The sequence below is a fragment of the Colias croceus genome, chromosome 2 (assembly GCF_905220415.1).
Source record: "Colias croceus chromosome 2, ilColCroc2.1".
In the NCBI taxonomy this organism is placed as follows: Eukaryota; Metazoa; Arthropoda; class Insecta; order Lepidoptera; family Pieridae; genus Colias; species Colias croceus.
The window spans coordinates 1080759-1107473 of NC_059538.1; the positions used below are offsets into that span (position 1 = coordinate 1080759).

General features: G+C 35.5%; 3 protein-coding genes and 1 long non-coding RNA gene across 4 annotated transcripts; 2 read left to right on the plus strand and 2 right to left on the minus strand.

Annotated features, from left to right (window-relative positions):
• The first annotated feature begins 5452 nt into the window (after positions 1 to 5452).
• On the plus strand, positions 5453 to 7340 carry LOC123703378 (innexin inx2). Its single transcript, XM_045651295.1, has one exon. The coding sequence runs from the start codon at positions 5558 to 5560 to the stop codon at positions 6641 to 6643; it is 1086 nt and encodes a 361-aa protein (XP_045507251.1). The 5' UTR covers positions 5453 to 5557; the 3' UTR covers positions 6644 to 7340.
• Positions 7341 to 16853: 9513 nt separating this feature from the next.
• Positions 16854 to 18225, minus strand: LOC123703337. Its single transcript, XR_006752986.1, has 2 exons — positions 18086 to 18225; positions 16854 to 17997 (listed from the first exon to the last, which is right to left on the minus strand). It is a non-coding gene; the product is annotated as an uncharacterized LOC123703337 (long non-coding RNA).
• Positions 18226 to 20243: 2018 nt separating this feature from the next.
• On the minus strand, positions 20244 to 21143 carry LOC123698928. Its single transcript, XM_045645757.1, has one exon. It carries the CDS (start codon positions 21141 to 21143, stop codon positions 20244 to 20246), a length of 900 nt encoding a protein of 299 aa, XP_045501713.1.
• A 477-nt stretch (positions 21144 to 21620) lies between these two features.
• On the plus strand, positions 21621 to 25519 carry LOC123705622 (probable ribosome production factor 1). The gene is made up of 6 exons (XM_045654518.1): positions 21621 to 21759; positions 21829 to 21952; positions 22528 to 22691; positions 23261 to 23465; positions 24240 to 24385; positions 25322 to 25519. The coding sequence occupies exons 1-6, from the start codon at positions 21734 to 21736 to the stop codon at positions 25497 to 25499; spliced, it is 843 nt and encodes a 280-aa protein (XP_045510474.1). The 5' UTR covers positions 21621 to 21733; the 3' UTR covers positions 25500 to 25519.
• Positions 25520 to 26715: the final 1196 nt, after the last annotated feature.

The following is a 26715-nucleotide window of genomic DNA, read 5'->3' on the forward strand; positions in this document are numbered from 1 at the left end:
AAAACGAGCATCACAAATCGTAACAGTAGGTAACGTAAGCGTGGGTATTTTCGGCATGTTAAGGGTCTTGCAAGTTTCAGGTGGATTTGTAATTTTTCAGGGTTCGGTATCGGAACGAAAGCTTTTATTTAAGAACGTATAGTTCTTTGAGAAAAGAATCGTGTTATTTTTACGATCAAAAAGCCATTGGTTTTTTTTTAATGAATTTTCTTGTCCACCCTTCATTTGCGTGCTATTTCGTGTTAAAATTTTGCCTTGCGTCTAAATTCGTGAATTCGTGTTGGCTATTTCGTGATAGTATTATAAACGTTTATTGTAGGCATTGATTGTGAAAAATCTTTATTTTAATTAACTTAAATAAGGGGCTTAAAATGAAATTAAGAGAAATAATAATAAATATGTTTTATTAATATTGGTAGGTAACATACAATCACATGGATTACTAATTACTAACTCTGCTGTGGTAGTATTATATTAAGTAGCATTTAGTTTTATTTAGGGTTAAAACTTATATTAATACTAGCTTTCCGCCCGCGGCTTCGCCCGCGCATTCAAAGAAAAACCAACGAAACCGCATAGTTCCCGTTCCCGTGGGATTTCCGGGATTGCGTCATTTTCCCGGGATAAAAAGTAGCCTATGTCCTTTCTCGGGTATCAAAATATCTCCATACCAAATTTGATTGCGTGATTGCGTGATTGAGTAACAGACAGACAGACAGACAGAGTTACTTTCGCATTTATAATATTAGTATGGATGGCTCCTCCGTGGCACCTACTCTGGCGTTAGTGAGGGCCTGGCTCATTCGCATTGAGATAGTTGGGTTCCTTTTCAGGAATCTTTCATACCAGTCTCGTCCGGGAATGCAGTCTTTGAACGGATTTGCTCTATTTAATTCCCGGACGAGCTTCCCTACCGATAGAAGCAGCTGTTCCTTCGATACTGGGAACCCAATATCTGCCATATGGAGGACCCATTTCACTATTAATTCTTCTTCATCTTTTGTGAGAACTGTTGCATGTCCAGCAGGATTGGTATGCTTATTCTTCAATTTATCTAGTAACGTTTGATATGGAACTTTATACAGCTTGGAAGCTTTATAGGCAGTTAATTCACCGCTTATAGTTTTAAGCAAAGCATTTTGCAACTCTTCATCTGTATAATATTTCTTGTACACCTTTGCCATATTGCATGTTTCTGAAATGAAACGATAATTTTAAGAAGTATCCTATAATATTATCTTATATTAACTAAAAAGTTTTTTAGCAAGTGGGTAACGTAGATAATTTTAAACCGCTCTTTAAAAGTAAATCCCATGTCAAAAACTGCCCTAGCCAGTACAAAGTGTAAACAGAATAAGCGAAATGCCCATAACGCCCAAATAGTTTATCCTATATTAAGACCATTTTCATTGAGAAGTAATTAAAAACAAACACATTTCAGGATATTCGTTCCCTTAGGTCTCCTGACTAAAAAAAAAATACTATGCTCCATGATCTAGCAGTGCACGTGCCTGGTCTCGTGTAAGTACCTAGATCTGCAGAAGTGTCAATACCTACTTACAATTCCCGGCATCTAACTTTAGTGCTGACCGATTAGGTGGGGGATGTCAAAAGTCACTACTCTTTTCCCTTCGTTCTGCGCATCCCCTCTCCTAATCGGTCAGCGCTAAAGTTAGATGCCGGGAGTTATACTTAAGTTAATACCTGCTCAAAATAAAAACAAACAAACTTAATTTAGCACCCACGAATTTACCAGCAACGCCCAAAAACTGTGTAGGTTATTTCGTGTTAGTCGATTTTACATATTTGCGAACTTATTTACTGCAAATCATTATCAGAAAATATAAATACACTAATGAGTACCTTATACACCAAACAACTTTAACTTACTAAAAATACAAAGCAAAAAAAAAGCGTTTTTGCATAAATGTTCAGTGAGACGAATTTGCCTGGAACGTCCAAGTTAAGGGAAACTTCAATGTCATATTGTAATAAATCTGTTCACAAAATTATATACCGAATTTCCCCTGGACGAACAATTAACTATTCTACTATTTAATTTTTAGGTTAGTTTTATTATAAAACGTTTATCTGAACAACAAACGCGTTATAAACTAATCAGTAAAATACTGCAAATTCGGGAATAACACGAAGTAGCCTACTAAGGAATAATAATCTGCTGGCTAATTCGGCAGTCGAAATTTCGCTAATTTTAGGAAATCTATGCTATTAAACTACCCGAACTTGATATAAGATCAATAGCAACAAAATACAGAACAGAATTAACTTAATATCTTGATAAATAGACTTACCTGTATCTTGTAGGGGTCTTATAAAGTTTCGTGTACGACCTTACGCTCTCAGTAAGCACGCGCGGCTATCACAGCTGTTTGAGGCCGACTGTCGTTTCGTGTGTTTTGTTGCGTTCCGTTTTGCCGTGAAAAATTAGGTATTTTGTTTTTTTGGTAGGGTAATGTTTATAGAACACACAATAAAGTTTAGTTTTAAAATATCTTGTCAGAATTTCTTAATTTAGAATCGAAAAGCAAAACACACGAAATACCCCACTAGCCCGAAGTAACCCGCCTTTACCTTAGGTACCTACCTACCAGAGAAAATTATGCAAAACCTATCAATAATAGCAGAAAAATCCCAAAAATAATAATAGATAATTCATCTTAGATTTGCAAGATATCAATAGCATCAGTGCGATTTCAATCATCAATTATTTACGAAGAGAAAAGGCTGAATGAAACACATAAAGAACATACACCAAGGAAGCTTTAGGAAAGGACAGTCTTACATTATCTGTGGTCTTACCGACGGGCCTCTCAATCTTCCTATTTTCTATCAAACAAACGAACTATAGTCACCAGCCCATGTCATGCTGAATATTTGTCGATAATTGATAAGATAAAAATACACCTTGAAAATAAGTAGGTAAGTTCGACTTTTTACTCGACGTGTATCGATAATGCTGATAAATTTTGAGGGATTTTCATAAGAAATTGTTTTTACGCAATACTATATATTATGAACTCATTTATGTTTTGGGAAGTGAATCATCCTGTTTGCATGTATTTTGATGATGCCTTTGAAGTTATAATTTATTAAGCTTTGTTGAATTATCGTTTTAACAAGAATATTAAAATGGTTTCATAACCGTAAATATAATGAACATAAAACTCTGGAAAGTCGGTCAGAATGGAGATATTTTTTGAATTTTTTTATCAAATTTGTTTAGAAAATTAATATCTGCACAGAAGTTCTTTTAGTTCTAGTTACCCAACAATAAATAGAAACACTTTTGTTTCTAAAGTTTGAAAAAAAAACGGTTTCGTTTAAAGGAAAAATTTTTGGTTACATTATGATTAAAACCACCATTAATGCCTATTATTTAATAATTATAATGTAAAACCCACAAGTTTAGTTTATTAGTTAAAGAAAAGATAAATCAATATAACAAAATAAAATAATAAAAGAACACGATGTAATACATTCTAATAACGATAAATAATACATTTAACTTAACTTGACCCAGTGACGTCATAACCTCTGACATTAGGTCAAGTGCGAGTGATTAGTTTTTGATAGAAACTGTTAATATAATTAATAGTTTTTCACATAAAAATGGAAAGTTTTTCATTGCAAAAAATTTTTAAAAAATACACAATGTACCTACGCTCGATTTTTGAAAAAATTACATTTTTTTATCAGGTGTCATTAATTTCGTTTCATCAATACTTTCTATGGAAAAATAAAATCCGCCATTTTATTTTTCCATAGAAAGTTAAAAAAAATAGATTTATTTTTTATTTTGGCGCTTAATTAATTACTATTTTCAAATATATTGTTATGGATGTTGTGTATGTGCGTTTAGCGTTCGTTATCGGGAACCATTATGAGTAATTATTATTCCCTGTAACGATTTATATTTTGAAGAAATACGGAAATAGCACAATACTAATAAATAACCTTTCAGAGAATAATTATATAAAATAAATTACAATTTAATTAAGTTAAGAGTTACCTACATAATTTCAATGCGTTGAATTTTTAATAATACCTATTACCTACCTTTATCCTAAAATTTTCGCGACAATAACCAATCTGGCAGATATTATTATACCCCTAAAATATAAATAATACAATATATTCCAAATCCCTTGATTGATTCAGTCATGAAAATATTTTAAATAGACGGACTTACTTCCGCGTCTACATAGTATACCTACTTATTTTGCAAAAATAATAGTTTACGTTATGCATGCGTCTAACTTGATTTACGGCATGAAACAAGTCTTTCTTTTGAATTGATTATAACGCGTTTATTATGTATAGATTAAAGATTATAGACATTGTTTTCAGAGTTTAAAATCTAGATGGCCAATTTTTTCGTAGTTTACCTAAAAAGGTGTGTTTCTCAACATTTAACGAAAATGCAGAAACAGCAAATTACCTATAAAAAAACAAATGATAAGTTACAAGCATTGAAAAACAGTCTAGTGTGTTTTTTTATATATTTGCACCGTTGTCATTAACTATATTACTTTGTATTTGGTATTTTTTTTGTTTGTATTGTATTGTAGTGTATTTTATTGTGTTGTACAGCTACATAGGTATAATCTCGAATGTACAGGTAGGTACTATAAACTGAAACTCAAAGGAGGCAAATTATTACGAAGAATTTCCTTCTCTCGAGTTCATTCATAATTATTTTACGATGAATTTTGGCAATATGACACAAAAGAGACAGATTTGTTCGTGTTACGAGGACAAAGTGATAAAGGTTGCTTGCAGTTTGCACTGACCGAGAATCGTTTGACAACAAACTCGTTTCGTACCCTCGAACTTTACGATAAATGTGATGTAATCTCAAACGACATTCACTTCCAACGATTGTATACAAATTAGTGCATTTGATAAATCTCTCAATTTTACTCAGACTTCGACATCTTTTAACGTTTCATAATATAAATTTGCCGTGTAATAAAAAACCGTTTAGAAATAAAACCAGATCCGCCGTTGGAACGACTGGTTTGATCGGTGCTTTGATGAAAGCTGAGACACGTTTCATTCTTTGTCGACATGTACGTCATGACTTATATTTTCGATCGACGTTTTCGATATTCAAAGAGCTACACGATTATGAAGTGCGATATCGAAAACTATCAAACTTCGGCCGCCTCGTCGAATGATACAATCAATTGATAAGTGCGTATTTAATTGTGTCCATCGTGTGTAACGCCGCGAGTAATTTTAATGCTTGTTTTGAGATGCGTAGCTAGCGGCGGCAGCTACCAGATGACGCCACGAATATAGGTGGAAATAGGGTCAGTGCTGTGTCGTTGATCCGAGTGGAGACTGCGACTGCACGCGGCGGGGGCCGCCCCTTGCACCCCGCACCCCGCGCCCCGCGGCCCTCGCGCCTCGTCCCCCTCGACAGTCTTTGCCCCGCTACTGCTAGCATTCTTCATTTGACGCGAGGGCGAAGCGCACGCCCGACTTTTCTATCACCGCGACCGACGCGCCGCGCGCCCGCGGTTAACCACCCGCCATGTTTGACGTTTTTGGCTCTGTGAAGAGCCTCCTCAAGCTCGACTCTGTGTGCATCGACAACAATGTGTTTCGACTCCACTACAAAGCCACCGTGATCATCCTAGTCACGTTCTCACTGCTCGTAACTTCGAGGCAGTACATCGGGGACCCGATTGACTGTATTGTCGATGAAATACCTTTTGCTGTTATGGACACCTACTGCTGGATCTACTCGACGTTCACTATTCCTAACAGACTCGTTGGCCGAGTCGGCAAGGACGTAGTGCAACCAGGCGTCGCATCGCACGTGGATGGACAAGATGAGGTGAAATACCACAAATACTACCAGTGGGTCTGCTTTGTTTTGTTCTTCCAAGCGATCCTATTCTATGTCCCGCGTTACCTCTGGAAGACCTGGGAAGGAGGCCGCATTAAGATGTTAGTTCTGGATCTAAATTGCCCGGTTGTTGGGGAAGATTGTAAAAAGGACCGCAAGAAACTGTTAGTAGACTATTTCCATACAAACCTGAATACGCAAAACTTCTACGCTTTCCGTTTCTTTATCTGTGAAGTGCTGAATTTCATTAACGTCGTTGGACAAATATACTTTATGGACTTTTTCTTGGACGGTGAATTTTCGACCTACGGCCGTGACGTTGTCCGCTTCACTGAAATGGAACCTGAGGAACGCGAAGACCCTATGGCTAGAGTGTTTCCTAAAGTGACAAAATGCACATTCCACAAATATGGTCCTTCAGGAACCGTGCAGAAGTTTGACGGATTGTGTGTACTGCCACTTAACATCGTAAACGAGAAAATCTATGTATTCTTGTGGTTCTGGTTCATCATCCTGTCAATTTTGAGTGGCATATCTTTGCTGTATCGCGCAGCCGTGGTGGCCGGACCGCGTGTGCGGCTCTACCTGTTGCGTGCACGTAGCCGCCTCGCTCCGCAAGAACAAGTCGAGACGGTGGCACGGAAATTGCAAATCGGCGATTGGTTCGTTTTGTACCAACTCGGAAAGAATATCGATCCGTTGATTTACAAAGAACTGATGGGTGACCTAGCGGCGAAGTTCGAGGGGAACGACAAGGACACAGTGTAGTTTGAAAGAGGACAGTGGTAGTGACGTGTTAGTGGGCTAGGGCCGGGTCGCGGGCGCAGTGCGGCAACGCCGGCCGCCGCGCTACCTGCGCGCACCGCACCCGCTCGCGCCGGGAGCGGCCGCGCGTCCACATTCCAATACTGCTCGCACGGGGAACGACCTCAGCCGAGCCAGTCATTATATTCCAGAACCGCTTTAACTCTTTATGCTACTGAAATTATATAAGATTGTACTCCCGGCCGATTAGACTGATGCGTGCCTCTGCACGCGTGCATTTAGGGTAACATTTTTAGGGCATGTTTACAATAGTCGTAGCATAGGTAGATCTCGTGCCTTCGTTTTGTATTTTAATTATACGTGTGTTAGTTGCGAGAGCGTTGAAGGAACGTTTCATTGTGATATGTAATTATTATTATATCTAAATTAAGTGTTTATCGTGACGATGGATGTGAGTGGAAGACGGCTTATTCCTAAGTTTAGGTACCTATTTAGTTATCTAATGAAATATCTTTGTTATCGAATGTTATACTCGATACGATATTGTATAAAGCAATAATGAACTTTAGGAAAATCAATTGTTTGTATTAATGGACAACATTGTAATTTTTACTAATTAATACTTGTCTATATACTTTTATACTGACGAAATCGAGTCGACTATGGTTGATATTTTCTGAATATATTTACTGCCACATAATGTTGTTGTTTTATTAACTATGTAACTTTGAATTCATCACTCAGGTTATTTCAATAATCTCTAACGACATGAAAATATACAAAGGTAATAAACATGAAGCGAACAAAGATTTCGTTTACTGCCTTTCCTTTGTTAGTCAATTGTAGCTAGTGCTGCCATCTAGTGAGAGCAATACACAACACAGATGGCAGTGTTATCATGAATTGATAACTATCTTTTTAGGGCCGATTTTTCAAACCTTAGTTAAAATTTATCTGTCCAATAAAGTATTACACGAACATTTTAAAATTTCACCTGTAAACTGTCAAATACGGACAATTAGAATACATTTTTGAAATGGTAGTTTAATACGTTATTCGATGAATAAGCTGTTTTAACCAAGGATTGAAAAATCAGCCCTTAGTGTAGTATCTCTTCTAAGAATTTTTTTTAGAATGATAGATTAGATATAAGTATTATATTTTGTGTGGATTAGGTAAGTATTTGAATTGCATTGAAGGTATAAACGTAAAAAGTATTTTTTATTGTCGGAAAAGCGCTAAAACTTGAGAACCTCTGTCGTTTTTGGGAACGTCGATTTTATTTCACTGTTTAGTCTCTTATAAATATATTTTCTGTGAACCTTATTTGAAACAGCTAATTAAAAAGTTACCAAAACGAAGGTAGACTGCCTATTTTTATATCAGAGTAATAATACCTATAAGGGAAATTTTATCATAATATTTAGCGCGAACTTTCTTCGTACCGTTTGGTAATTCCAATTCATAATTTGCTATACACTGCTTGACATTTAATATATTACTTTTACCTTAATGACTATAAAGATTAATATATTATGTCAGCCATAATTATTACACTTTACAGTAATCTATGTAATTATAAATAATGCTGTTATAACTAAATGATACTTATTGTGTAATTGGGTACGTTGAAATATTATTAAATTCTTAAAATTATTGGTTCCCTTAGTATGCATAATTATCTAATCTTTTAACTAATGTCAATTTACAGGGTGGAATTATGTTACATCACCAGAGAAAGGGAAAGTACCCTTCATACTGAAGATAAAATTTTTTACTAAAACATTCCATTATTTTTGAAAATAAATAAAACGACATTCGAAGGTGAAAATTTCCTTGTTCCACCCAGAAAACAAAATAACTAAAATCCTACTAATGCGAAAGTTTGTGAGGATATATTGTGTGTGTGTGTGTTTGTTACTCTTTCACGCAAATACTACTGAACCGATTACAATGAAATTTAGCACACATATAGAGGGTAACTTGGATTAACACATAGGATAGGTTTCATCCCGGAAATCCAACGGGAACGGGAACTATGCGGGTTTGTCTTTCAAAACGCGGGTGAAACTGCGGGCGGAAAGCTAGTCTATTATAATTACATTCTGTAATTCGAAGCGAGCTCGAGTATTATAATGAAATCGCTCCAACTAACTTGATAAATCCAAATCCATCATCCATCAAAATTTGGCGATAGCTAGGCCTTCTCTTCCGACTTCCTCTGCAAGTCCGCTGTCCAAATAGTATCTTTAACTATGCAAAAATGATTCAGCTCTTTTTGTTTTAAATAACCATAATATAGGAAATAACCTCATTAAGCTTAGATATAAGCGAGTTTAAGAGGAGCTTAAAAATCGGTTAAACGAATTAATTCATTTTTTTCAATTTAAACAATAACGTAAGCTGATGATATAATTAACATTTAAAAAGAATAATATGAACACATTATATTAACAATAAGAATTAGGTAAAACTTAACCATTTCTTAGAATTTACGATCTACACTTAAGTTAAGACAATATTCACAATCATTCATATTCTCAAAGCAAAAGCTAATAAGTATTACCTGAAACATCAATTCACTGCGAGTTGGTTTCTTTGAATCCACATCCTCTATTATTTGCTGCACTCTTTAAACAAAAGCTTAGGCCGTGTGAAAGTTGTTTTAAAAACTGGTCAGGTACGGAGTATTGTTTGTTAAATCTACTGGCGTGTTGGGTCTTGAAATAGCTGACTAGTGTGTTGACCTGGCTTCGTTTCAGTTTAGGAAACAGTGACATTCAGGAGTACATAACATAATGGTATAAGTAGTGAAAGACGCACTCGAGTCTCGTCTTTCGATCAAATATTTTCTTTCGCAGTTTAAAAATAAAAGCAACGTGCAAAAAAATGTTAAATAGGAGAGGAATGTTTATAATAATTTAAGAATGTTCAATATACAACTGGACAATATGGAGTAAATTAAGAAATTTTGTCATTTTATGAAGGGTAGGTAGACCCGTTACGTTCGTACGTGTAGTAGCTAGTACCTAGGTAGTAGGTACGTATACAAACATTTCTGAAACATTTGATCCTGAAACTTTCTTAAATCATACATGGATATGTTTAGCTTGATAAACTTTGCTTTAAAGGCTACAAAACATTGACAAAACGAGATAAAGGAAAGCTTAATTAATAATCTCTGTCTCTGTTGACTGTTCTGTCTGTTTGTGAAGTCTATATTTTTATCATGTAATCTCTACCTACAAATAATAATATGATTTGCTGACTTTGCCCGTAATCTGAAAGGCTACCTACATGTTAAGCGTAGGTACATGTAAACTGGTCTAAACCCAATCCCATCAGCATTTGAATATATCAAAATTGTGCTATTATTGTATACTGCATATTGTTAAATCCTATGTACCTACAGAAATAACTCCATAATAGTGGACTCCTTTGTTAATCTAGCATGTTAACAATTGTAGACGTCGGATGACACAATTACAGGCGGCCCTGGGCTCCGTGGCTCTGTTTCCGTATTATGATTGCTATTCATGAAATTATCATCTGTTTTCCCGCCAAAATTATACGTCACTTGAAAACAGATAACGTTTCGCGGGAACTTGCACAGATATTGTAGTAATGACTAATGACATAGTATAGCTAAAGTTGTTACTTAAATGCACATAGTAATAACTTATTTTAGTTTCAACACATTAGGCTGAGGCCACACAAAGGTTTTTTCCCGAAAGATGTTAACCGCTAAACCACAATATCTACCGCCCAAGATGCACGTTAATAAGTGCCTTCAATATTCATGGTACCTACATTTAACTGATCCGTGATACAGGTAGATAAGTTCTATGAAAAACTAATTTATATGTGCAAATTTGTGGTTTAAAATTAAGTCGCGGGAAAAAAAGTGAAGCCACTTCGAGAATTATGGCGATTTTAGCCTAGGCCTTACAATTGTAAATTTATGAATCATATATGTAAAATTATTTAAAAAAATTACAAAAATATTTGATAGGTATTCTATATTTTCATCGGCCATAAATATTTACATATTTATAATATAATAAAAATGTTTAATTTATCTTCAATTTCTGAGCAATATACAAATGTAAGTAATTAATTCCTTGTTTAAACTTTTTACAAAGTGCACGTCGAATATTGCGTGGCTAGACAAACGTGATATCATGACGTCATCTCCTCTCATGCAGGTGCTATGTTATGTAATTTTATACGTTGATATTCAATAGCTAATGCTTAGTTTTGCTGCAAATTAAAAAAATAAAGATATAGGTAGTTACTAATTTTTTTTTTTGTTATTTTAAAAGAAAATAGACAGTTTTTTGTAGAAGTTAATAGGGCACTTTATCAGTGATCTATTTATTGTCAGCTGTAAAAGTACCTAATGGTTAAATTGCCTTGTTTTCAAATAATTAAATGACGTAGGTATTTCCAATTCTCAATGTCCTTAAATATTAGAACGAAAAAAAAAGAATAAAATGAAATGAGCGTTAGGTGAAAATCATTTTTTAAGTTTGGTGTCATCGGACATTTTTTAACATAAATTAAAAAGACATTTTAAAGACATTTTACAACATAAATTATTATAACATATTGTATTTTACTAATTAATCAGAAAGAAAATATTATTCTAAATATATTGTGACTTATTAGGTATGTTACCTATAGATATTATATTAATAGAAGTCGATTACAAATTACGAACAAGGAAGTATCCACTAAAAGAACTTTGACCACCAAACAATTTGTATACGTTTTTTTTTTTTTTTTTTTTTTTTTTTTTTTTTTTTTTTTTTTTTTTAACGTTGGGAAATGCATTTACGCATCCCCCTCTACAGTTTTACTGCACGAGGGGGTATGTGGGACTCGCATGAAGCCATACCCACTAAAACCCAACGGTGGCCACCGTTCATCTTCGGCGACAGGGGTTAACAGCCAGGCCTTGTACCCCCGCCGCCTACGTGGTGAGTGTCGCAACTGGGCGACTCGCCCAAGCCCCTAGTTTGGCAATAGGCGACGGTATCGCATAATGATAATGCCGCCCTATTGCCGGGCTATCCACCCTCTGTCGCAGGGGGGGCCGGTTTACTTGCAGCGAGCATATCTGTAGTATGCTCGTCTCTACGTAAACCTCCCCCTGTGCTAATTTGTATACGTACCTAATCAAGATTATTAACATATTATCACTATCATTAAGTAAAATGATCTTAGCTACCTACATAGTATAAAACAAAGTCGCTTTCTCTGTCCCTATGTCCCTTTGTATGCTTAAATCTTTAAAACTACGCAACGGATTTTGATGCGGATTTTTTAATAGATAAGTAGAGTGATTCAAGAGAAATGTTTTTGTATATAATTTACTAGCTTTCCGCCGGCGGCTCCGCCCGCGGTTTCAAAGAAAAACTCGCATAGTTCCCGTTCCCGTGGAATTTCCGGGATAAAACCTATCCTATATTACTCGTGGATAATGTAGCTTTCGAATGGTGAAAGAATTTTTAAAATCGGTCCAGTAGTTTATGAGCCTATTCATTTCAATCAAACAAACGAACAAACAAAGTTTTCCTCTTTATATTATTAGTGTAGATTAGGTTTTAGACAAAGCGGGCGAAGCCGCGGGCATTAAACTAGTTTTAACTATAATTTGTACAACTTTTGCTATAATTGCCTTGAACTAAAACCTACTTATTGTTATCATTGCTACTCAATAAAACACGTTTTATCCATCAGCGCATATTATGCACTTTGTACTTGCAATCGATACTTTTATAATTAACTAGCTAATGCCCGCAGCTTTGCTTGCGTCTTTTTTGTATTTGTCCATGAATAGGGAAAACCGTTTTTATATTAACTTGAACAATTTTTGAGCAGCATTTCCATTATATTTTTAAACATAAAAGCATTTAACTTTGATAAAAAATGTAGCCTATTATGGTTGGTGAAAAAAATGTTGAAAACTGCAAAATTTTCGAGCCAGCCATTGACAGCAAAATAATCATGTAGAAACAAAAATTCAAATTGTATTGTAATTTTTGCAATCTTTATAAAATACTAAATAAATGAACATAAATACCTACCTACATTTTATTGCATGCTAAACAAAATGGAAACAACAATGCAGCTATATGCAGGTGGCCGCAGACCACCTGTGAATTTGTGCGGTGTCAGAAAACATCATGAAATCCCCTCAGGTAGGTAATCTCACCTGTTTCTAGTCTTATGTCTTAGACCACCTCTACGAAAATGTGCCAATTAATGTTACGACAGAAATTTTATCTAAAAATCAAGTAGTTAGATTTTATGAGGTGATTATAATTTAATTTTAATTAATGAAATACTTTGCTGTAAAACGCATAGGTAGATTTTAATTGTTTTAATAAAAAAAAACAATTTTTTTTTATCGAATATCGATTTTAGTAGATCTTATCCTGAAGACGGCACAAAAAATGCACTTCCAATTAAGAAACTTCTACGTATAAAAAAAAAATTGTTCATAAGAATAAGTACCTAATCATGAAGTAATCCCATATAATATGAAAGTATAATGACTAAAGACGCCGTTACTTCTAATCAATCAATTTTGTGATAATTGCCTCCAGATGCAAACGTATCGCTGTCAGCTGTGAGCGTGGCTATTAAATGACTTTATTGCTGTAAAGATTGAGGCACAATTATCTCAAACAAGAAACAACTCAGATTTGTAAAGTATTTTTTGAAAGTAGAAACTTCGCCCACCACTTATAAAAACTATACAAAATACCCAATTGACTAGTCATTTATATGTTTATTTTTATAAAAATTATTCCTTCTAATAGCAATAGTTACATACACCTAATTATATCTTACTGTGCTATCCGCAAGTGCATCAAAAAATTCAAAATCAATAAAAACAATAAATTTATTAATGAAAAGTTAAGCCAATAAGCGGGTTCAGGCAATTTATAAGCAATATTTTTCTCCCGGTGTATCCTCATCGTTACTTTAATAAAGACATCGTATATCGTAATGTCAACATGTTTAAAGCAATTGGGGTAATCAAAATATTTTCTTAAGATAATGTTGAATGCGACAGTCTTCATGTAGGACGTAGGTACAGCGTACCTACAGCAAATAAAAATTGAAATAATTGCTATTGGCTCTGTGCACGATTACAGCGCCAACTAGCGCCCACAACTTTGTGGGCTCTGTGATCTGTCACATTGACGTTTAGGCCGTATATTGGTGAAAAAATGTCGATATGAAAACTAACAAATATTTTCGACTAATAAAAAAAGAGTGTGTGTACTTATATGTATACACGCGTTAGAAGTTATACTTCTTTGGCGTATGGAAAAAAATACTAGAATAGGTATGCAACTTGAACATAGTTATCAATTTTCATACCACCTAGAACTAACTTCATGCTGTTAAATTTAGGTGTCGGCCTTGGGTGTCGGTGTGCGCGCGCATCGTAAAAACTCTCATCATTTTTCTCCATCGCGCCAAAAGAAGTATAACTTCAATTATTGTGATACCACGATTTGGGTGGAAAAAAGGTGTTGAAATTATTTTGGTCATTTAAATCAAATGAGGCAAGTCCAAAAAGTGTGTTAAATTTTGATTGTGTCAGGGTTTGTTTACTTCATTTATAGTTGTAAAACTTACAGTAAAACAATAAGAAAAAGCTACTGTAATGGTTTCATTATAAAACAGTAAACACATTTAAATGTTCCTGTATCGCTAGTAATAAATTATATATCGTTTTCAGATCGAAATGAGTATTGTTTTGAAGAACGTTTTTGTGAGTGTTACCATGGACGAATATAATCTATATATATATATTTATTGGGTCCATGGTGTTACTCACGATATCAAATTCCAACCATAAACTGTAATTAAAGGAAAGTTGTTGGTATTGGCTGGACATGTCCGAAATGTAGAAGAATAATTAAGAACAAAAGAAGGGCAGAGTTCAATAATTCACACTCTCATCATAAGGCAAACATTTATTACGTTGCCACCTTACAAAAGGGTTTTAAACGTGAATAGAGCACGAGTAGTCACTAGTGTTAAATGTAATTGTGTTTATAATCAAAGTGGTAAATGCAAGCATATCGCTGCTTTGATCCACTTCATAAACCATGAAGAGAGCCTATCAAAAACATGTCACGAGCAACAGTGGGGTAGGCCAAGTGCACGCCAATTTGCCAAAGAAAAATATTCCAAAGGGAGATATTTTGATGAAATTTTTCCAACAAAACAAAAAATATCCTATGAGCCAATGACAATAGATCTGTCAGACTTAGCAGAACACTCAGCTTTAAGACCTGTGATGGAAGCTTCATCTTCATCCATATACATATTACAATACATATATTATATATTCTCATTCATAAATAATATAAATACCCACTTATCTATCCGAATTATTTAAATATTTATGTAGTTAAGTATAATAATATTGTTTATTTTATAGTATTTAGGTATATGCATATATTATATGTACAGTGCGACATAAAAGAGATGAAATTAATTAATTTGGAACTAATTTTTTTTCATTATCTGGCAACCCTGAATTATCAATGCAGCTGTCAAGTTGAATAAAAATTTGTTGTTTATTTGGTGAAGTTGAGATAAAATTGTTATTTTAAACAAGAAATTTACTAAAAAAAGGAGAAATCATGAAAAAGGTTAAACGTAGCGGTGTCCGTGATGCCATATATAAAGTTTTCATTCGGTGTTTCTCATAATTTCAAGCTGAAAAACGAGAAAAATATTTGGAAAACGTTTACAGACGTACAGCAGATTATACCGGTGAGATTCTATTTATTTTTGCTCAGTACTACGTAAAATATAATATTCCATTAGTGACGAGTGTTTAATGTACGTATCTATGGCGATTATTACGTTTTTGAAATTTAATTTAAGGTTATTTGTATGTAAACAAAAACTAGTTCTTATAGTGCGACCAGCACAATTTGAGTCAAGAAGTTATATCCAATCCAACCAGCCTTAAATAGTATAGTGATAACTATTTTCATACAGCTATCTATGAATCCTTACTTGCTACTTACTAGAGTGGACGCAGGGATCCAAAGTGAGTCTTGGCCTCCGACATAAAAAAAAAATAGTTTTAAGCTACTAAATAAATATGTTAAATGTACTATTTGATTTTATTCATCTTAATTCGTTTGTTATAGGGGTTTCTGAAAGCACAGTACGCAGGATAGTGGAGCAAGGGAGTAAAAATGAAGTAGAATATCTACAAAAAATAAATAAAAATATGTAGTTTTCAAATCACCTTGTTTTTTTTACCTGACGGACCCAGAAGGAGCGTAATGTGTTTGTTTCAAACTCAAACTCAAACTCAAACATTTATTTATTCAATTAGACTTCTTCGAGAAGCACTTTTGAAACGTCAATACATATTTTTATCATTTACCACCGATTCGGAAAGCAGTATCTATGGAGAAGAATCGGCAAGAAACTCCATAGTTGCTCTTTTAAATCATTTCAGTATTACAATTTAATTTTACAAAATATGTAAGTAACCGTACGTACGTATGAGCCTTAGGTTTGAGCTGTATGTATGTATGTTTGTTTGTTCGTATGTTTGATTCTATGTGCGCCTCTGCAGTCTAAATGGCTTGACCGATTTCTATTAACTAATTCCAAATACATTTAAGTAAAATTTGACCTAGGTAGGTCATTTAAAATACTAATGTATTTTTGTCTTAAATTTACACGATGATGAATGAAACAACTTTAAATCGCGGTATTTATTACTTTTTATTTTTTTGATTTTTATTCTATAGTATCAAGATTGCTTGCGTCGCAGTATCAGTGTTGCTATATGAGCGACGGTGTCGCCCTCATTTTTTGTCATCTCTTTTGTGTCGCACTGTACACAATATGCAGACGTATTTATAAATTTTTACTTTTAGTGATAGGAACAGTTATAGATGTAATTTTATTATTAGTATTTATATAAATGTAGGACCTCGGAAAATACGCGGGCAGACTGAAATCAGCGCTGTTCGGGTGCTAGCCCACAGCATGGCTGAGTCTGTTCCGATTGCCTAATATTATAAATAATTTTTAAGTTAAGTTAATCTAAGTTTTTGTGGCAATAAAGCTTTTTTCTTTCTTTCTTTCTTTCTTTCAAACGGAGGATGCATTTATAATTAAGGATTTAGTAGACACAATAATAAAACATACAGAATCAAACTTAACCTTTGCATTATCCTTTCGACATGAATTCTTACACTGGCAATATTATATGTTTCTTGAGTCTCTTCTGTAGAAAATTCCCTCTTATTTTTGAGAAAGGGAGGCATAATGAATGAATGAATGAAATCAATCCAGATTTTATCGTCATTTGCGAATCACTTTTTCTTCCACCAGCCACTTTAGACTTAAAAGAAATGAAGCCTCCAGGAGTAATACCTATGAGCAACTTAGCAGTAAATCCCTTCTTGTAATGTGAATAACAATATACACGATTATCTACTGAAGCTAGAATTTCTATCCTGAACTCAGTGCAATCTATTATCACTCTTCTGTTACTGTATTATGCACGGAAACAGTCTGGCACTGTAGCTTGAACAGTATCTTTATTTGGCCAAAAAACAAAATTAGCTGTTGATTTAGCTACATTTTCTAAAGTTGAATAGAAAATCCTTGAGATTGTTGTTCTGTGAACACCAAACAAGACTAAAGACATTTATTAAAAGAATAAAGAGTCATATCTTCTTTGGAAATACAGTATTTGTGACAGATTGCAAATGTTTTTAATAACAATCGAAAGTTGTTCAAACTTGCGAGATCCATAAGTTGCTCATGATCAATGAAAACCCAGTAAAATCTGATTTTCCGGTTGAAGTTGCCATATCAATATATTATGTTTTTTGTGGGGTATTTCATTGTCCTTCATTTTCTTGTAATTTTTAATATAAATATTAGAGTTGTCTATTTCTGTCTGTATTTCAGCATCACATACTTGGTTAGAAATATATCTATTACATATAAATGTATTTCCTGCATTGTTTGATTTTGAAAATATATCAACTTGACATTCCTGATCACATTTTAAAGTAATTTCTACTCGATGAAATGTTTCAGATGAGTGAATACATTTTTGGTCGGTCGGTATGGTGTTAAATAATTCATTCTTCTTTCTCTTTTTCATGAAACGTTTGTACCGAGACAAAGCTGCAGATTCATTTGGTATTTTAGAACGATAAATTGAAGGAAATATCGTCGGTATGTAACTGGGACTGGCTGCCTCGTCTGATTTCTTCCCACCAATAAAATGAGCACTGCATATTAAATCATTTGGTCTTGGGTACCATGGCAATCCATCAGCACTGAAAGAAAGTTGAATTCAAATAGATAAAATGGATTCTTTGATTAATATCAAATACAGGATTTAAATGTGGATACGATGTTACTTACTCTATTCTCCTGACGGCAGCTATCCATTTCTTGCATTGTTCAGGTTTCCAAGTAGCTCTTGGAAATCGGTAAAACTTGCATTTACTATTTCTGCCAGTATTCTTGCAGTTTACAACACAACAACTACTGTGACTCATTTTGGTATTTCTTTAGAAATTTGCGGCACGAATTAAGGGGGGGAGGGGAGGGAAAGGGAGGGGGTAGGTAAGGGGAGACCCCCTGTGAAGTGGGGGGGTGCGGAAACCCCCCCTTCTATTTTTTTTTAATTTTTTTTGAGTTTATATTTATAGTAGCTTACCGCCCGCGGCTTCGCCCACTTTGTCTAAAACCTAATAAATTATATACTAAAACCTTCCTCTTGAATCACTCTATCTATTAAAAAAAACCGCATCAAAATCCGTTGCGTAGTTTTAAAGATTTAAGCATACAAAGGGACATAGGGACAGAAAAAGCGATTTTGTTTTATACTATGTAGTGAAATTTAGTTAGATGTATATTGAAGATTATGGGCTTTCTTGACTGCTCCGGCGCTGTAGAACGTGGCGCTTGCCCCCGTGTACCTCGTTGCAGGCAGGAGTCTTCACTCGCCTTCGTAGCTTCGGCTTTTTGGTCGCCTTTGGCGACCAGCCTCAGCCACTCCGGCTCGCTTGACTCTGCCTGCTCCTCAGCACACTCGGGCGCCACGCTCCTCCGCGCCTCCGACTTTTTTAATACACTCTAGTGTTTGACAGACAAGTACCACGTGGAATCGGGGTGGACAGATTCGGTTCTGTTACTAACAATTTGTGTGCAATATACATACAATAAAAAAAACATTTTTTTAATAATTATACATGTTTGATACAATTTACAAGGGCATTGAATGGATCAATTTTATTTTTTTCCAATCAGCGTCTCCACATATTATATTCTTTAATAATATCATCGAAGTTTGGGTGGTTATAGTTATCTTTTTTAAAAAATCTCTTTACAACACGCCACTGGGACTCAATTCTTCGAGTATGAGTCCCATCAGGGGCAACCATCAACCACACAACCACGGGGCAACAAATGGGTTGTCTGGATCTGAGTGATTAACTTTTTTATGAACAAACCCATGTTGCCCCAATCATATACTACTCGCCAATAATCCGTATGAATTTTTGTCCCTCAGCAACATGCTTTTGAATGAACTATGAAGGAACTATGGTTTTTAATGTATATTTTGACATTTGTTATCTCTTTCAAACACAATTCTTGTAGGTAGCTTTGTCAATGTAACTCAAACAATTTTGAACATAACCTCAAAAATTGAAATTAAGATTTCTCTGTATTTACACGTTTCCGCACGAAAAGCCGTTAATATATGTTACGGGGCATTATTATCGATCGAAAAAAATTAAAATCACGCCGAAATTCGTGCCGCAAGTTTCTTAAGTCAACCCCTCATTTTTATTAGCGGACTAATGCGATTAACTATTGATAATAAAATGTATTTATGTACCTAGAATCACTTTGCAGTTGACAGATAAATCTGATGACAGAGCTTTCAGCTTACGGCTTACATAATTTCTACTTTTGACCACCATGAGCGCTGCGATAGATTATGTTAATAAACAACAAAAACATATAGTTAAGCGCTCACCGCAGCGGTCACCTAGGCCGAAGTAGGTGGTTTTAGTTGGTGACTGTAAGGTACAATTCCGAGACGGGCCGCAGACTGCAACCGCAGGCGACACTGTGGCTACCGGCTGCGGTTACCGCAATGCTGCCTGCGGTCGCTATTCCAACTGCGGCTGCATGCCGTGGCTCCACAATGCACAGAACCGTGTCTCAGTTGTTCCAATAGCTTCATGCGAGACAGAATGTTAGACGCTACCGATAGTGTACTATAATGTGTCTTTTACTAGAAGAGGAAGATGATGATGACTTGTTGTTATTATAAGAATTCACCAATTAAAATATAAATAAACAAATAGTTGCCATGGCAATAATTGGCATTTGCATACTGCAGTCTGCGGTCGCTGCGCGCCGCAGCCGCACGCTGCGCGTTGCGTCTGCAGGCAGCAGTGTTGCCGCGCTTTTTTTTTTTTTTTTTTTTTTTATTGCAACCCCGGCAATGGAGCAGGCGACCCACTTGATGGTAGGTGATGGTCGCCGCCCATGACAATTCACAACATTAGGGAACGTATTGCCGGTTTTTAGGTGGAAGAAGGCTTTTGAGGTGGGTGTAGGCTTTTTTCTTGAAGGTTCCCATGTCATATTGGTTGGGGAACACGGAAGGTGGTAGTTTGTTCCACAAGAGTGTGGTTCTAGGCAAGAAATGCCGTGCAAAACGCACAGTAGTCGAACGCCATGCATCGAGATGGTGACAATGATATTTTTGTTTGTGCCGAGCAGTGCGGTGATGGAATTCTGCAGGTGGTATCAATGCAAACAGTTCCTCAGAACACTCGCCGTTGTAAATGCGATAAAACACACATAGAGACGCAACATCACGCCTCAAAGCCAATGGATCGAGCCGATCGGTGAGCTCAGGAAGGTCGACAATGCGGCAGGCACGACGCTGAAGGCGGTCAAATGGAAGTAATTGATACTCGGGTGCTCCAGCCCACAAGTGAGAACAGTACTCCATGTGTGGCCGAACTTGTGCCTTGTAAAGTAGTAGGCGATGAGCTGGCGTGAAGTACTGTCTCGCTCTTGCGAGCACCCCGAGTTTCTTTGAGGCTAATTTAGCCTTGTCCTCCAAATGACCGCGAAATTGTACGTCACTCGCAATGTCGACACCGAGAATACCGATGCTAGGCATGGCTTTGAGCGGAGTATTCTGGAACTTAGAGGACACTGCAAAAGGCTTCTTCTTAGCTGAAAAAGCGCAAACTTGTGTCTTTGAGGGGTTAAACTGCACAAGATTGTTTTGGCCCCATATTGAGACTTCTTCAAGGGATTTCTCAATTTTAGACACCAGTTTTTTTCGATGCTCATCCACTTGCTCCTGAGAGAGATTTGCAAGACCGGTATATGCGGCGTCGCCCGTGCTATCGTCGGCATAACATTGTATGTCACGAATTTGTAACATATCATTGATATGTAAAAGGAATAGCGTAGGCGACAGAACGCAGCCCTGTGGAACACCAGCATTCACAGCATTCGCTTGGAATCAATTTCATAGATGTTCATAGAAACAAGTGCTGTCGCTTGCAGTTTGCTGTTGCAGTTTGCGGTCTGCGGCCCGTCTCGGACTTGTACCTTAATCTATGAATGTAATAATAAAAATGCCTTATAAATATTAGAAACCCAATACATTAAACATTCCAAATAATAGCACAATTATTGATCTTTTTTTCATTAAATAAATTATTCGCTGATTTTATTTTTGTTATATTGATTCAAAATCCCATAAGTTACATAAACTAAAAACCTTGTAGCCGCAACTCGCTGTGCTCAAAATAAACAATTGTGTCTCTACTTTTTTGTGTCACTGTCAGTTGTCAAATGTTCTATGTCAGTGTCAGTCAGTGTCATCAATAAAAACGTCTCTCTCACATGTTTTAACTTTTTAGATTTTGTTGTAACTTGAAAACAACATAAAAAATACCCACAAAACTTATTGAATACTTTTAATACTTTAAAGTTCATAAGAACTACCAGTTAGTATTTTATATCAAAATGGCGCGCGGTAAGGAAAAGAAAAAGTAAGTACAAACAGTTTAAACATCGTGTTATTTATTTGTAAACATTTATTAATACTTTTTCTATTGTAGACGCAAGTTGGAGAAGAAGCAAGAAGGTGACGATGTACCCAAGAAAGTGCCGCATACTCTGGAATCCTTACGAGAGAAAGATGAAACTATGCTTGCAAATGTTGAGGCAGATGAGCAGGAAGAGGTTAGAATTTTCAGCTTGTTATTAGTCAACGATTATAGTTGGATAAAGTTAAAATAAACTACTTCTTACTTTTCTGCTTATATTTATAAAAAATCCACTATTTTATATGCAGCTACAGATAAAGTTTTATAGCTTTTAGAATAAACTGAAAGCTTACCAAATTAAAATTTCTTTCAAAAGTGTAAAGTTTCCGTATTTCTAAGTAGCTTAGACTGAATCGGTTTTAATATTATATTCTATGTTGAAACTTTTAGAAGAATAATAGTTTTCTTTTCCTCTATCTATGAAATTTACTTTCAAACTGTTATTCTTCTTTATAATATACTAGCTTACCGCCCGCGGCTTCGCCCGCTTTCTCTAAAACGATTTGAGATTTAAACTATCCTATCTCTCAAGTTGGATCGAACTGCACATGGTGTGCGAATTTTATTATAATCGGTTAAGTGGTTTAGGAGTCCATTGAGGACAAACATTGTGACACGTGATTTATATATATTAAGATAGTGAGTAAATAAATCTCACTTTACAAATAAGACTCAAATACATTCGTAAAAATGCATTGTTACATTTTTCAGGCACAAAAAGACATGGAGCTTGATGAACTGTCTTCATACTTTGAAAATTCATACGAACCTAAAGTGCTAATTACATATTCGGACAACCCTCACACAAAAACTAGGATATTTGGAAAAGAATTAATGAGGATAATACCTAACTCTATAGCTAGGTATAGGCAGAGGTAAGTGGTTATTTATAGAAAAGCAATAATACCAAGTGAGAGCATAAGTTTATGAATTACTTGCCCAATAAGATGAGCAATAAAATATATATTGCAACTACATAATACATAGTGAACTACTTTTTGACTCAGCATAGATCAGAGACCAAAGGCTGTTCTCAAAAGGAATATTTTATTTCCATTAGACTTCCGAAAATTTTATTTTTTAATCAAACGTTTTAACATGGTGTCAATTTTGAATTAAACAAATCTTTATATTTATAACTATATTAAGTTTATGCTTGGTATGCTGAAATAGAAAACATCAGTATCAGAAACATAACAATAGCAAAACATTACATAATTATAATATATCAAACTAGCTGTGTTTCGCGGTTTCACCCGCATTGTTCCGCTCCTGTTGGTCGTGATGGCCTTCCTGGATGGCCTTCCGTGATAAATGGGCTATGTAACACCGAAAGAATTTTTCAAATCAGACCAGTAGTTCCTGAGATTAGCGCGTTCAAACAAACAAACTCTTCAGCTTTATAATATTAGTATAGATTATAATCTTTACTAAATCTACACAGATCGTCAGTAAAACGTATATGCCAATCAGCAATCCGTGAGCAAGTGACAGATGTGATCATAGTTAATGAGAATCAGAAGCAGCCCAACGGCTTCCTGCTCATACACCTTCCCAACGGACCAACCGCACACTTTAGACTCTCAAGCTGCAAGATCACACCAGAGTTGAGGAAGGATTATAAAGAGATTACTAATCATCGGCCTGAGGTAAGGATTTGTCTGTTGTGATATGATATCCTACTTCCTACTAATATTATAAATGTGAAAATTTGTAAGAATGGATGTATGTGTGTGTTTGTTACTCTTCCACGCAAATACATCTGTACAGATTACAATAAAATTTAGCACACATATAGAAGGTAACTCAGATTAACACAGGATAGGTTTTATCTCGGAAATCCCGCAGGAACAGGAACTTTGCGGGTTTTTCTTTGAAAACGCGGGTGAAGCCGCGGGCGGAAAGCTATAGTAGAATCTTTATTAAACTAGCTGTCCTGATAGACATAGTCCTGTCTTCACAAAATTGAATTCAAACCTGTGAAGTTTTTATGGCTGTTGTGTTGTTTTTTACAAAATATCTAGGAGAAAAAATTAGCCTCAGTATCATAATTTTTTTCTGACATTATTGTTCATAAACCATTCTTAAAGAGTTTCTGTATGGTTCTTTGATCAAAGCTTTTTTTACTAAATGTACATAGTTATAAAGTGACGGAAGACGCGGGTCTCGCCACCTGATCGAATAATTTCTAATCTTTAAAAATTTATATTTATAAAGCATTTGATTGCTAATAAAAACTATATGTGAAGTTAAAGAACATATTCTGTTCGTAAGTTGAGCGAGCAAAAATGCGTGTATTGTTTGGATTGATTTGTATAATTACAATAATTATTAACAGTCACACATTTTACAATCATACACCTTTCATTCAATTTGATTTTGATATTTTTTAAATAAAATTAATAACTATCTTGACATTACAGGTGATACTGAACAACTTCAGCACGCGTCTCGGTCTCACAGTGGGTCGAATGCTCGGCGCGCTGTTCCACTACGAGCCCCAATTTCGTGGCCGCAGAGCTGTCACCTTCCACAATCAACGGGATTATATATTCTTTAGGCATCATAGGTGAGTTCTAATTCTCTAGGTCTTCATCTTAACCCATTGACCATTGACCACCGAGCGGCCCGATCGGGAATAGACACAATAGATTTTCTATTGTGTCTGTGATTCCGGGGCTGAGGCATTAATTATGGACTGCTTGCTTGCTACAGTGGTTGACGCGTGAGCGTAACACCGAGGGGTCCTGGGTTCGATTCCCGGTGGAGACGAAGAAAAAAAATGTCTCGGTCTGGTAGGACACAGAAGGCTGATCACCTTGTCCCTAAAGAAAATCGATCAGTGAAACAGATGTATAATGCATCTGCCCCTTACCCTACTAGGGGACATGGGACTTCACATACTCTTTCATCTAAATCTCGAATATTCTATTTTAGGTGTATAGGAATCCTACTACTATTATAAAGGCGAAAGTTTGTAAGTATGGATGTTTGTTACTCTTTCACGTAAAAACTACTGAACCGATTACAATGAAATTTAGCACACATATAGAGGGTAACTTGGATTAACACATAGGATAGGTTTTATCCCGGAAATCCCACGGGAACGGGAACTATACGAGTTTTTCTTTGAAAACGCGGGCGAAGCCGCGGGCGGAAAGCTAGTAGGATATAAAAGAAATAATATTATGCTTTCTGCAGTCTGTGTATAAAATTTATTTTTCTTATGTAGATTGGAGCAAAAAAAATAAAAATATGAAATAAAAATATTTTCCATAAATCCGTTGACATTTGATGTTCTACTAGACTCCACACATTTTTCTCATGCAAATTTTGTCAGATTCAGCCGATTTTAATGTAATTTAAAAACAACGGGGATTGAAACATAAGCGACGGCGACTGCTATAAACTATATGTAGTGATTATTACTATTTTATTATATTTTGTATCTTTTTTTTTTCACCCTTCCATAATAAACGTGTTTTCAATTCATTTCATATTTCAGATACGAGTTCACATCAGACGGCAAGCGGGCGAAGCTCCGGGAACTAGGACCAAGGTTCACACTCAAACTGATCTCGCTGCAACAAGGCACGTTTGACTCCAAACGAGGCGACTACGAGTGGATCATAGCGGGACGACGACATCAACTCGAAACTTCGAGACGAAAGTTCTTTTTGTAGAAATATATCATTTGATTTTATATGGTGTTTTATTGTGTTGTGTGATTCCTTTGGTAAAATAAGTACTTTATGGTTATGAGATTTGAGATTGGTAGATTAGTCAAGATGCTTTAAAGTTTAAATATGAATAAAAGATGTTTAATCATGTACATATTATATAATATCTTATAACTTTGTGGATTACAGGAGAAAAATTACAAAAAAAAATGTATAGATGTATTAGGCTACATAGGCCTTAAATATCGCATAACAATAAAATAATAATGGCGATTATCCTTTTTTTCTCCGGGGACGGCGATATATACAATAATACAAAAGGTAGGCATCAGAATCATCAGCTCACTGGATGGGATAATGTGGGATAACCTTGATTCTATACCAATAATAAAATTGGAGTGTATTTTTTTAATATTCAAATAACCGATTTTTACTAGATGCATATGGATATGGATGTACATTGTACATACATTATGTATACCAAAATAGTATTTTAACTTTTGTCTGTCTATCTCTTTGTTCTGGCAAATCTCAGGCGACAGGCGAGGGGCGCAGCTAGTCAATTAATAAACGAGATAATAATTTTTATTTACGTTGATTAAATTCAACCAATAAATTCAATTAAACCGAAATCCATACTAATATTATAAATGCGAAAGTAACTCTGTCTGTCTGTTACTCAATCACGCCTAAACTACTGAACCAATTTTTATGAAATTTGGTATGGAGATATTTTGATACCCGAGAAAGGACATAGGCTACTTTTTATCCCGGAAAAATGACGCAATCCCGGAAATCCCAAGGGAACGGGAACTATGCGGGTTTTTCTTTAACTGCGCGGGCGAAGCCGCGGGCGGAAACCTAGTATTTTATAAAATCGATTGATGGATAAATTTTTGTGATTATATTTTCACACCACCATGACACAACGCTATAAGTATAAAACATGGAGAACAAGCTTTGAACACTTGGCTACAACTATTTTCATCACGAAAATTCGAATGGACAATCCCGACACCCGACAAACCGATTTTTTTTTAAGCTATTGCATAGATTCTACCGCGGGCCTTGAGCGCGGGGGCCGAATCCAGAAATTCCGTTACGAAAAATCCTCACGCTCCCCACTCCGACGGTCACAGGAGGTGTGGGTTGAAGGCATGCCTGATGCCGCATGCAATAGCTTTACCGCGGCAGTCCCCGAGTGCCACACGTCTTTAAT

Excerpts from the sequence above, each read along its gene's own strand:
- LOC123703378 (XM_045651295.1), top strand. The coding sequence starts at position 5,558 with ATGTTTGACGTTTTTGGCTCTGTGAAGAGCCTCCTCAAGCTCGACTCT.
- LOC123698928 (XM_045645757.1), bottom strand. The coding sequence starts at position 21,143 with ATGTTACAAATTCGTGACATACAATGTTATGCCGACGATAGCACGGGC.
- LOC123705622 (XM_045654518.1), top strand. The coding sequence starts at position 21,734 with ATGGCGCGCGGTAAGGAAAAGAAAAA. Across the intron at positions 21,953-22,527 it reads AGGCAGATGAGCAGGAAGAG|GCACAAAAAGACATGGAGCT; the intron begins GTTAGAATTTTC and ends TACATTTTTCAG. Across the intron at positions 24,386-25,321 it reads ATATTCTTTAGGCATCATAG|ATACGAGTTCACATCAGACG; the intron begins GTGAGTTCTAAT and ends TTCATATTTCAG.